The sequence below is a fragment of the Antedon mediterranea genome, chromosome 1 (assembly GCF_964355755.1).
Source record: "Antedon mediterranea chromosome 1, ecAntMedi1.1, whole genome shotgun sequence".
Lineage (NCBI taxonomy): Eukaryota > Metazoa > Echinodermata > Crinoidea > Comatulida > Antedonidae > Antedon > Antedon mediterranea.
In genome coordinates, this window is record NC_092670.1 from 38,950,726 (window position 1) to 38,963,681 (window position 12,956).

At 34.3% G+C, this 12,956-nt stretch overlaps 2 protein-coding genes across 2 annotated transcripts in view; both read left to right on the top strand.

The window, feature by feature from the left end:
* LOC140039194 (lipid droplet-associated hydrolase-like) overlaps positions 1-12,956 on the top strand; it is a 251,811-nt gene that overhangs the window by 167,916 nt on the left and 70,939 nt on the right. The gene's annotated exons all lie outside the window — the stretch shown is intronic.
* Positions 2,358-12,105, top strand: LOC140049957 (uncharacterized). Its single transcript, XM_072094915.1, has 2 exons — positions 2,358-2,513; positions 10,125-12,105. The coding sequence occupies exon 2, from the start codon at positions 10,178-10,180 to the stop codon at positions 10,955-10,957; it is 780 nt and encodes a 259-aa protein (XP_071951016.1). The 5' UTR covers positions 2,358-2,513; positions 10,125-10,177; the 3' UTR covers positions 10,958-12,105.

A 12,956-nucleotide genomic window follows, 5' to 3' on the forward strand; every position in this document is an offset into this window, starting at 1 on the left:
ATATGGGACACATCACGTTTTTTTGTCACATAAAGTTTGATAGTGTAGCAGAGCTTTACGAAATATTTGACGGACCATCTCCATATCCGCAACACGTGACCTGTAACCTCTTCTCTTCATAGCATTTGATGTAAGTTATATAATAATTTAATATTTTTATTCCCATTATTTCATTTTCATTTATTCCACATTTATTTAGTCATCAATTACAGTACATCATAATTACAGTACAACTGAGAACAGGGATCCTGCATAAAAAAGCTGTAGCTTCGTTTTTTTTTGTAGGACCCTTTTACATAAGAACAAGTATATAGAACTTAAATAAACAAAGGTGTTGTTAATCAGCATATAGTGATAAAAAGTATTTTTTGACCTGTTTTTTTATACATTTATTTTGTTTCTTTAAGATAACCGGTTTATTACCACCATTACAAGTGAATTCTTTCCACAATTTTGGTCCATATATGTGTATAAACTGTTGACTGCAAGTTAGTCTTGTGAAGGGAATTTCGAATTCAGTTTCTGTTCTGAGGTTATGAGTAATACTGTCACAGTAATTAAAAATATTTAAAATGTGATGTGGTAATTCATTGAATTTTACGTTTGCCATAAATCCTATGACGTTTACTTTGTAAATATCATAAACGTTTAGTATTTTTAGTTTCTTAAACAGTGGCTCTGAGGCTTGTCTGGACTTAGAGAAGGTAATGCATTTTACAGCTCTCTTTTGGAGTTTTAGTATTACTTCTAACGTGCTCTTGTATGTATTTCCCCATATTAAGTTACCATACTGAAGGTGAGGTAATACTAAGGTGTTGTAAAGACTAATACGGATTTTATGAGGAAAAATTCTCTTACTTTTAAAAGTATACCAGTTGCCCTAGACATTTTTTTCCTAATAAGCTGTATGTGATGTTTCCAGTTAAGATTTTCGTTTAAAATTACACCTAGAAATGTCAAATTTTCTTTTCTATGTAATAACACATTATTCATTTTTATTTTAAACTGGTTTTTGTCAAAGTTCTTTTGGTTAGTTCTAAAAACAACGTAATTAGTTTTGCTGACATTCAGTAACAGCTTATTTGCTTTAAGCCATACGTTTATTTTTTCTAGTTCAATATTCATAGTATGGTTTAACATTGTAGGGTCATCTCCCCTTGTTATACAAGTTGTGTCGTCAGCAAAACTAATTATATCTATTTTACTACTTGCTCGACTTATATCATTGATGTAAATTAAAAACAAAAGTGGTCCTAAAACAGAACCCTGTGGCACCCCTATATTGGTGTCTTTTAAACATGATGATCTACCGTTGGCATAAACATATTGTTTGCGGCCACTTAAATAGTTTCTAAACCACATTAAACAATTGATAGTGAAATATTGTGTTTATCGTTTTTACAATTTCTTTCCAACAATGAGAAATAAAGTTGAAAGCCCGACAATATATAGAGGGCATGCTTGAACTTCTAGAACCATTATGCAAATTAGCTGCTGTACATCTCACGATAAATGCGCCTACTTTCCCGCTCTCCCACACGTACGGTAACTAATCACACCCCCCCCCCCCCCCACCCATCCGTAGTGTCTCCTTGCCTGGGTATTCCGTAAAAGACCTAAGATTGGATGACTTATCATTAAACTTAAAGTTTACACTACCTCACGTAGTTTTATAGATTCATACATGGTCCTTTTTTTTTTAAAGGTAGGCCCTAAATTAAGCAACTTAAAATTGTCGATGATCGATTGAAGGCCGGACTGCTTGTGGTTGTTGCCTCCACTTACCACCAGGGGGCGTGACGGCGTATTATGATCATGATTGGTTAGAAGTTAAATCTTTTATTATACGAAGTGTGTGGTGTGCGTATATGCGTACAGTTAAGTCTTGATCTAGTATCTACGTAAATTGTGTTGTATTTTCTTACATGTGTTTACATTATACATTCAAGTCGTTTTAGAGGCCTATTAACTATAAACAACGGGTCAATAGGTCAATTGTTGATGACATTATAGTTACATTATTTGAAAATCTATTATTATTATTGAAAAATCAATCAGATACAACATTTAGTTAGGGCTATTTTGGTCACTACGTATACTATAGCTACGCACGCGTTTAGATTACGTCTCGTCGTAAATGTATACTTGTTTAGTGAATTTACACTGATGTTGAATATCTGAGTGGCATAAGTACAATAAATTATGCATCAAAACAAAACGCAAAACACCTATTTATAACAGTGGAACATTCCAATCATCGCATAGAAAATTATGATGATGGAGCGCCTTTGACTACGACGACGCTGTAGTAGTGTTCATATCGATCCGGTTCTATAGTCACGCTGCATCTTTATAGCCTACTCAGCGCCCTTTAAAGATATTACCCGATGATACTCGAACGCGTCTGACTGTTTAACACGGCGACGATACGGTGGCGTTTATACCCCCTTCTCCTTACAATAGGTATTCGTCTTCCCCTAGCATTTCCATTTAATTGTGTCCATGTTTAGCAGGTAGGTGGTTTATTATTATTAATATTTTTATTATTGTACTACTGTATACAATTGATATTCTTGTGTGAAATGTCAGGCTCTGTAATTAACATAATCATTATATTATATTTTAATTGCCAGGCTTAGTTTAGTCATATGCTATGTATATTCATAGTTTGAAGAGCATTATCATTATGCTAGCAATATACAAGGTACAAGTCTACTTCATTGTCAAAGTTTTACAATTTAGAGATGTGGTTCGCAATATGTAGGCCTATTGCAGATTCCTATATTTTGTATAAATATTATATATTGCAGTTAAATTAGCCTATTTATGTATAGGCCCGGTGTACTTAAAATAAATAGTTGTATTATATCATACATTTCACATATGTCTACTTTACATGTGGCCTATTGAATATTTTTGTTGCATTTAAATTATTAATGTAGGCCCAGTGTACTTAAAATGAATAGTAGGCCTATGTTGTATTATGTCATACATTTTACATAATATGTCTACTTTACATGTGGCCAATCAAAACAAGTAACTTTGTAGGCCTAATAGCATCAATAGTAATTCATGTATAATGTGATTGTAAGTATAGTCAATGTATATTGAACCCAGGGTAAAGATCTTCTATTTTGATGTGCTGACCCGTGCTGACCCATTGTACATATGATAAAATTATAATTACTGCAGTAACTGAAGTGAATTCTATAACATTAAAGCCATTTATCACTTATGATGCTTGGCTACCAATCTAAGGGTCCTGGGTTCAAGTCCTGTCATATGTCAGAGTTTTTTTCTCATGACAATTTACAACTCCACTCCCAAAGACTTAATAATAAGTCTTTGTTTATGTAGAGCATCTTGTGTATATGTTTGTCTTGTGAAATTATTAAATAGTTTATCCATCCTGTAATTGGCGGGTTACTCGCTGTTGGATGAGTATGAAATAAATAAATAAATAAGTAGATATAACCTTAACCACTATAGTATGCGTGTAGCATAATGTTATAAGCGAACTCACTATCTGGTTTCATAAGATGAGATTCGATATAACAAGTTAAACCCGAATATCATCCAATGAGTCACCTTGCTTTATTGCTGATAAACAGATCGATTGCCTCGCGTGTACCACGCGTGTGCTATCCCTGGTTGACTGTGCACTTGCGCGCACGATCATTTACACGCGAGGACCAGCATATACTTACAAAAATACGTTATTATGGTGTAGATTTTTGTAAAAATAATAGTTTGGGATTTCAACGATTCCTGCCAGCTTTTAAAGCCAGTGTTCAACTAACTTCTAATTTTCTCGCAACAAAAAAAACGTAAACAATTATTGTGATCTTTAATTCGAAGCTAGCAGAATCTGCTATTTAATCATTGCCATGGAATTGCTAAGATCCTGAAACAGCCTGCCAAATTATTCATGTTTTTATTTCACGCAAATAATCGCCAAAGGCTTCGCTGATGAAAATGAGCTTACAGCTCGAGTTTACGACTCATTACAAAGGTAATGATATTATTTACGTTAATTTATAAATAAATATTCACATCAAACGTTAACAAATGCACTTAGTCGAATATAGTTGCATTTTGCATCTTAATACACAGTTGTCATTACAAATAAGTAACATGTTTTAAACTACTATCTGACGTGCTAAAGCGTGGTTCCCACTAGTACTTAACGCAAGGACGCGAATTGTGACGAATAAAGCTTGGTTCCCACTAGAACGTAACGCAAGGACGTAAACGCAACGCAAGCGTTTTAACCAATGACAAGCGAAGTTATAGACAGTTAGCAATCACAAGCGAATAAGCCATCGCTTGTGATTGGTCAATTCACTTGCGTTGCGTTACGTACTTGTGTTGCGTCGCTAGTGGGAATCACGCTTTATAGATTACGACGCGAAGTACCCATGAAACTTAGCCCCGGGAAAATGACGAGCCGATAGATACACAAATCTCTGAACGTTACCTACTACGTAGGTGTTGATGAATCTACCTGAAGCATAACATCAACCTCTGTGCCTCTTCTTCAGAGAGGATTAAACTCAAGAAATAGATGTTAGCAAAAACAACTTGTTATCCACGAGTACATTTTAGCAATTTTTAAAATTTACTCAATAATCAATCAATTACGGACGCTTTTATATTATTTTTAGCAACTAAATTTAGAGATTCAATTTCCCCTTTTAAATGAAATGTATATTTTAATCATCATGCATGCCAAACGCTAAGTAGTCAGGTATCGTTAAGTCAATGTAACAACCGTGATCATTGCCATTTGAAGCCTCACGACGGATTTTCCTATTTATACGAACGATTAACGTTGGAAATAAATGGACTAATTATTTACTGTTCATTAAACCGCTGTATATATTTTGGGTTGATCCGGAATAAATACTAATTTCAGTTGGACGTTCTGTTCCTCTCTAAAGCTTGGTTCCCACTAGGACGCAACGCAAGGACGACGTACGCGCAATGCAAGCGAGTTTACCAATGACAATCCACTAATAATCCATCTTTTTTGATTGGTCATAATTTCGTTGCGTTACGTCATTGCGTTGCGTCGCTAGTGGGAACCAAACGTAATACTGATATAATAATTAGACATATATTATGTTGACACTCGGGTAGAAAAAAAATCGTACCCACTGAATGACTTTACGTCTCGACAGCCTTGTAGTGGCACGTCATAAAAACAAAGATTTTTTATTTGTCATTTCTCACGTTACGTTTTAGGTATGCTATGTTTTGACATACTCAAAATGGAGTAACTACAGTTACTGTAATTATGTTTTGAAAACACAGCATTACTGCAGTAACTTATTTTCATTACATTTCCATACACATCAATTTGATTAACCCACTAAAGTTATAAGTATCATCTTCTTCCTTATTCCGATTTCTTCGACAGAAATTACAAACGATAAAAACGTCTTTGATTAAAAACCTTCAAACGATAAAGTATAATAAAGAGAAGCATATCTGACTAGACAGCCTGTGAAGTACTAGATTTACGTAATTATGTGTAATATGGCGCCGAAAATAATCAGCTGCGGTAGATTGTCTGCTGCGAAATGAAATTTTATATTGTTTCAATTAATCTACTCTGTTTTATGAATAAATCGTATGTAATTTTACGATTTTTCGGACCCATACCAGCATAGACTTTCCCCCAAGTCTGTAGCATAGTTTGACAAACATCGCAACGCAAAAGTAGTATACGTATGAAACGCCATATGTGCCAAAATAGTTATTTTTTTACTAATATTAAGTCAAAACTCTTCAGAAGTGAACAACCCATATGCACGCGTACGACCTAACTATGACACCATGACTACAACAATAGTACGCCTATATAATCCATATTATTGTGTGTTATCAAGTCCATCGTTATTACAACCAAGGCATATCAACGCAGTTTACTATCTGGGTTCGTCTTCACGCACAGTTCACAGTTAGTAGGCCTTTGTTACCAAGATGATTGTTTTCATTATTAGTTATTCAAAGGTCGCAAGGCATTTATTCAGGAACACTGATCACAGAATTCCCCTTAGCATTGACACTATATTACGAATGCTAGGTGAAATCATTAGAAAGGCTTTATTTAAATATTCTTCAAGTCAGGAATTCATTTGTGAACGCGTTTGATAGCTGATCATAACTGTCATTACTTTTATCGTTTTCTTCATTATTCATGTTATTGGACAATATGCTTATATTTTGTGAAGGCGTTTTATTCATTTTTTATTTATTTTTTTATTCTCGTTATCGACGCGCTTCAGTTATATTATGTTTTGTGAACGCGTTTTTATCTTTACAACGTCTTTACATCCTCGTTGTCGACGCGATTTGTGACGACATATGACCCCAGGACGCGCCGCGAATTGTAGAGTTAGCTCAATTCTTATGTCACACCTTATGGATATGGCTAATGATATTCATGTTTATTTTGTGACGTTTCATAAGGGGTCCCCAAAAATGTTGCACCCGTAAAATATTGTCCCAAGTCGATTTCCCAAAAAGTCGTATTGTGATACACCTGAACATGCCATCATCGCATTGCATTATTGATAAAATATTTTTACAACATGGCGGACTTCTTGTCATAAAAAAAAATATTCACATTATAACAGCGATAATGAGATACTTGAAGGAGATGATTTCAACGCAGACGACTCGGGTCGTATATAACTCGCAGCACAGAGTTAATAATAAACATTAACGTGGATACTGATAGGCCTAAACGTCTACGTGTCTATACCCATTATTCTGTCCAGAATTCGCTCTATTTTGACATCTGCTGACGTAATTATTATTATTTTGATAGCGTATGTTTTCTTATTTACATTATTCATTCTGAGATCATCATTTTGTCTTGTCTTTTTCTAAAAGAAGAATAATATTATATAGCTAGGTTTAAAAAGCAACATGTAATTTTATATAATATTCGTAAAAAACACAAAAGGCCAACGGTACTGACAAATGCAATTTGTATGATGCTGTATCTGTATGATGCTGTATTCACATATACGTGACAATACAATAGGCCTTTGTGTACAGTATCACAGACAAACTCCTTAATACATCATCACATGTGTATAATATGTGTTCCCTGTTTCATGGAAGGTTAGATTAACATTCTTGCTAGGCCATAATATTGTTGAAGACATTGTGACTACCAATCGATGGTTTTTGTTCATTCACTTTAAACATGACCTTCTGACCGTCTTACACAATAGCCATAGTGAATTAGTTTAGTGACATTTCTCCTTCCAGAGAGTCTCCATAATGAGTAGCCTACCGCATGCACTTGCATTTTGATTATCAAATCGATCCAGGGAACAATAATCCATATCTCCAGCAACCGTAACCAAAATTATTTTTGATAATCTAATTATCATGTTCAATAAGAGATGATATATACGACCCTTGGGGATTGTAGATTTAATATTACAAATGATATAAAGAAAACCCCTGACTATGGGTTGCGTTATACTGTATAATCACTCGGCTAATGTTGATATGGAGTGTGAGATGGGGAAGGGGCTGTGAGGATGTGATAACGGAGAAAGGAGAGTAATTTATTCTGCATTAATGATGAGTTATGAAATGAAATATCTTGCCTGTTGTTGTTTTCTGACTAAGGTAGGCTAGGAGGCACCAGATCCCTGAAAAGATCAAGACTTAACCGATGCTAACTGGGTACTTACACATTGATCCGCAGTTAGCTGTGTATCCCTATACTCCGGTTTGGGTGCTAGCTTGGTGTTTTTGTCTTTTTGGTCTCTTTCTTTTGGTTTCCACTCTTTCTCTTTATTGTCGAGCATGCGCATAGACACATCGTTTATTTGTGCTATATAAATATATCTATTATTATTATTATTATTATTAAATATGACATATTATAAAGAATACTAGTACTATAAACATTATTTTGCGATCTATCAAATCAATCAATCAAAAATAACATTTATTTCCTTCATTCATAAACAAACATAAATATTATTTCTTACAATATACAATATGGTGTGGGTATTCACCAAGCGGCCTATGTTCTTTTTGTGGCCATTTTTCAATCTTGCGATGAGAAATGTCAACGTTCATCCCTGTGTATTTATGCAGCCTGACATATTACTGAGCTTAATTTGTTTAAGTGCTTCCATGACAAATTGCAGCCATTGCTTGATTAGTAGATGCACTATTTTATCTGAAGAGTATTTCATTATCACCACTGTCCGTTTTCAACAAAATCTAATCTTATTAATTATGAATTCTCTGCTGCTGCTTTGACATTATGTTTCGTCATCATTTCCGATGTTGTGTAGCATTGGACATGTTTTATATACTAACTTAATATTTCTGTCTGTCCCGCTGTTTAGCAAACACCCGATTCCCAGTGCTGTCTCTCCACATACTATATATTTCCGAAGTATCATAGTAATATTTGGTGATACAGCATCACATGTGGTGCCTGTATCATGTAAGGTTAAGGGTTAGGTTATTCTAGATACATGTGAAACACATGTGATGCTGTATTACCAAATATTCCTATGATATTTCGAAAATAAATACAGTACCGAGAATCGGCTGCTATTAAACCAATGTTAACTTAACATATAGCTTCATATTATTATATAAAATTATATCAATCTATCGACACCGAAGCAGTGTACGTCACGTCACCCCGACTGACGTATGTTTTAATGAAACTAATTTTACTGAAAATTAAGGTACTTTTAGATTTAAAGCTCTGTCTACACTATCAAACTTTATGTGACAAAAAATGTGATGTGCCTATATATGGACATGATGATGTCATATCACTACCATATTTGAGTACATCACACTTTTTTTGTCAAACTAGTTTGATAGTGTAGACAGAGCTTTAGTTTAAATGCCAGTAGCACACACTTTAGTCGATACAATATTTGTCACTAGAGCAAAGCCTGTGATCAGACAGTAACCATTACTATGTTAGAAGATGTTTTTAAGATGAGAAACATGACGAATGTAATTGCTTTGCTTTTTCTAATGTGCAGCATTGCAGTTCGGCCTACCGCATTATGCACATCCGAATATACATCTGATTAGACTGATAGACACACTGTCCATTATAAAACCTGAATTGACCAATAAAGTGGTATTCGGCTAAGGCGGGAATAAACCTGTGTGTATAGATATGGATACAAGATTTTACGTATAGTATTATCCATGATAATAGGCTGATGCCGCGTCACAACTCTCTTTACGTCATCATGCGCGTGTGCGTGCGGATGACATACAAAGCATCATGCAAAGTATTTTCATATTAAAAGTCAATGCATAAATTCTGTTTGATACTACCCTAGTAATTGAATGGGATGGACGCAACATTGATAATTAAGGATTAAATTGTTTGAAATTCCATAAATAATGTAATTTAGTTGTTTAGCTTTTACAGATTATTACCAGCTAACCTCGATTTAAGCCACGATTTATTTACGTTTAGCTATGGATAATGCGTCAACAACTATAACAAAATACGTCAACAACTGACAATTGCGTCAACAATAATAATCAGTTCTTATGATAATACCTATCCTATCTTCGGTAAACCTGTAATCGATGCGAAGTTCATTAGAGTTCGTCTTATAAGAATTTGCGGTGATTTACTGTTTGTGATTGAGTCATCATGCGCTCTAATTAATGCTAATAATGACTAGATAAAACGTTTGTGATTTAGTTACTCAACTCAAATTGATGATAATTTTGCCATTGAATATTGTTTTTATTTCACTGAACTGATTTAAACCGTGCTGATTTGAAATATTGAAATAAAAATGATTGTAATGGTTAATAAGTTATTCTTGCTCCAAGTCTGTATATATTGTCTTCTTTATGTTAGTTCACGAGTCGACGTTTCGATTTTTGTCTGGAAATAGTTTCTCCAAGCTCAAGTAGTACACGTATGAAACGCCATATGTGCAAAATATTTATCCTTTTACTAATATTAAGTCAAAACTCCGTCTGGAACCCAGATTAGAAAAAAGTGTGTAGTATATAGATAAAGTAATCAAACAAATGAAAAATTAAATGAAATTAATTTTACAATAATGATATTTTCTTTTCTATTTTAGATAGTTGTATTTCTCCCAGCCGGCAATTGCGTGTCTTATCTTCATCCATCACCATGCGACTTCAATATTGTGTAGAATCCAAAACAGTTCTAGAAGAAACCGAACACAAACTAAATCCCGATGGATCTATGACTGACCGGCGTGTTGTCAACGCCACTCATCTCAAACAAGAATTACTTAAAATGTCACATTCGAATATACAAAACGAAGGAGATAGAAACATCACAAAGACATCGTCACAAAAGCTGAAATTATACCTTGAAACTGAGCGCGAAAAAAGAACAATGTCAGACGGTTTGAACTCGTGTGGATGCAGTTCGCGCGAAAGCTGCTCACCGGAGTTCGCAGACAGTAAAGCGAAGGCAGACGTTGGTTGTCGTGAATGTAACCCAGATGTAGGCATGTTTACTACTAGAGGTGTAATCCCAAGGCATCGGTCGGCTTCTGAAGATCTGGAATGTACCTCTACCGTGTATACCAATTTAAGCCTTAGAACATTGAGAGATATTCGTAATAGTTTGGAAGGAAAGGTGAAACGTCTGCGAGAGGAGAAAGAAGAAACGAGCGCCAAAATTGAACAGGCGCAGATTGAGGATAATGTCAGACGAATGGAGAAACAAAAACTAAGACAACAATTAAATCTTCATCGTCGTGATCGTCTGAAAAAGATGATTCGTGAACTTCATAAAAAGTTAGAGAATCAAAGCATTCGTCTGCAGTTTTGCTATACAGCTATTCTGGGAGTTCAAAGGTCAGTTATGAAAACAAATGATGTGACACAAAGACGACAAGAAGCTATTGTGTGCGCCGATTGTAAGGAGGCGCCATTTTGAGAATTAGAAAACTTTCGACCAATCACGTCGTTGGCATACCACGTGCTTGAAACAATAACAATACATTCTGACACGTCACGATGGTTCGTCACGCTTGAGTAAAGCTCTTGAATCGTATGTTGCTTATTCTCTTAAAATTAACATATAATTATTATAACTGATTACGTATTCGCAGAATTAAGTGATTGATTTAAAAGCGTTCCTGAAATGAAGTATCACATTTTATTACATTTAATGATGAATTATCTTTTTTTTTAAATATTTCATTGAATGTACAATAGTTGATTTTAGTACAACAACATCGTCAGGAAAAAAATTACTTGATTTTATAAAATTGCCTTGACAGTATTGTTGAATATGTTCTTTAAATAAGTTTATAATAACAATAATAATAATAATAATAATTTAATGAATTAGATAAAATTATTATATATATATTATGTACATATAATACATAATCAGAAAGCTTGGTTAAATTAAGTTTTAAATAATCCAAAATAAAACATATACACATGTTATAATTGTGTGCACACAAAACAAAAGGTGCAATTAGTAAAACGATAATTTGTTTGGCACATTTGGCGTTTCATACTATTTGAGCTTGTAAACTTGTATTTTCAGACAAAACTCGAAACGTCGAATGGTGGACTAACATAAAAAAGACAATAAATACAGACTTGGGGCAAGTCTATCTTTACGAGTATACAACAAACGCACATTTGTTCTTATAATCATCAATAATTGTATGCGCAATGTTCACGTACGCGTGCGTAATATATTCGATACGAGATGAAATGCCTTGCAATTATTATTAATATTATATCTTGTACCAAAGCTGAATCGTTATGTTATGCCAAGGATTTGTTATTCGCTAGCTTTACGTGCTTAGAGGTTAACGTTGTATAAATAGAGTATATACAACTCTGTCTACACTATTAAGCTTTACGTGACAAAAAATGTGCTATGCCTATATATAGACATGATGATGTCATATCACTACCTTTTTTGGGCATATTACTACCGTATTTGGGCACATCACACCTTTGTTGTCAAAGTAGTTTGATAGTATAGACAGAGCTTAAGTCAGTGATGAAGTTTTTAAGAGTTAGATCAGCGCAGATTATACAAAGCTGAAATATGGATAATAAATCGGATTTGTTTTTGTTTAGAAGTAGTTCGTTTCCAAGTTATTGTATTGTACCCATTAAGCAGAATATAGATCATGAATCACATGATTAGACAAGAGTCCAAAATGACACCCATATGCGCACACATGGAGGAATTATACAAGTGATGTTTGACTGGGGTGAATACTTGCATGAGTTGAAACATCGAATGAACAACAGTCAGACTTCCAACCGAAAATATTAGCATTAAATGTGTGTATATTATTCCGGTGCCATCTTGAATATTCAATGTCGAACGCATACAGGTTGTTAGACCATTCGAAAATGGCGCTCAGATTTTGACCGTGGAGACAGTAAGTACAGTAGTTATAGTAGTTAGTAATTCGTAGTTAGTTAATAAATAGTATTATATAACACCTAAATAAATTCCTGTCATTTGATTGGACGATTGTGGGTCACATGGCGTGCAATAGTACGCACTATTAAACGATCGTTTAATAGTACTTTTTGAAACATTTTTGTGTACGAAAAAAAAAACGTCTCGCGGATGAAAAAAAATCTAGTACACAAATTATCCTATATTATAAATTATGGCTATGTACTGTGAAATACAACAGTGCCACCTGTCGTCTGGTCTCAGTTTCATTTGTAAACACCACCGCGAGATATGCAACAGCAGCAGATATTTGTGTACGATTTGGACATTATGTACTAATTTCATTCAAAAAGGCATTTAAATTAGCTTTAGATCGTTTTTAGGATTTTGATTAATTAATGGGGACATCCCTACAAGACGTGGAATTGTTGGAAAAACCATAATTAGCTTAGATAAGTTCCAATTGTCTGTCGAAGTTTTGCCTTTCAGCCAAGCT

Excerpts from the sequence above, each read along its gene's own strand:
- LOC140049957 (XM_072094915.1), top strand. The coding sequence starts at position 10,178 with ATGCGACTTCAATATTGTGTAGAATCCAAAACAGTTCTAGAAGAAACC.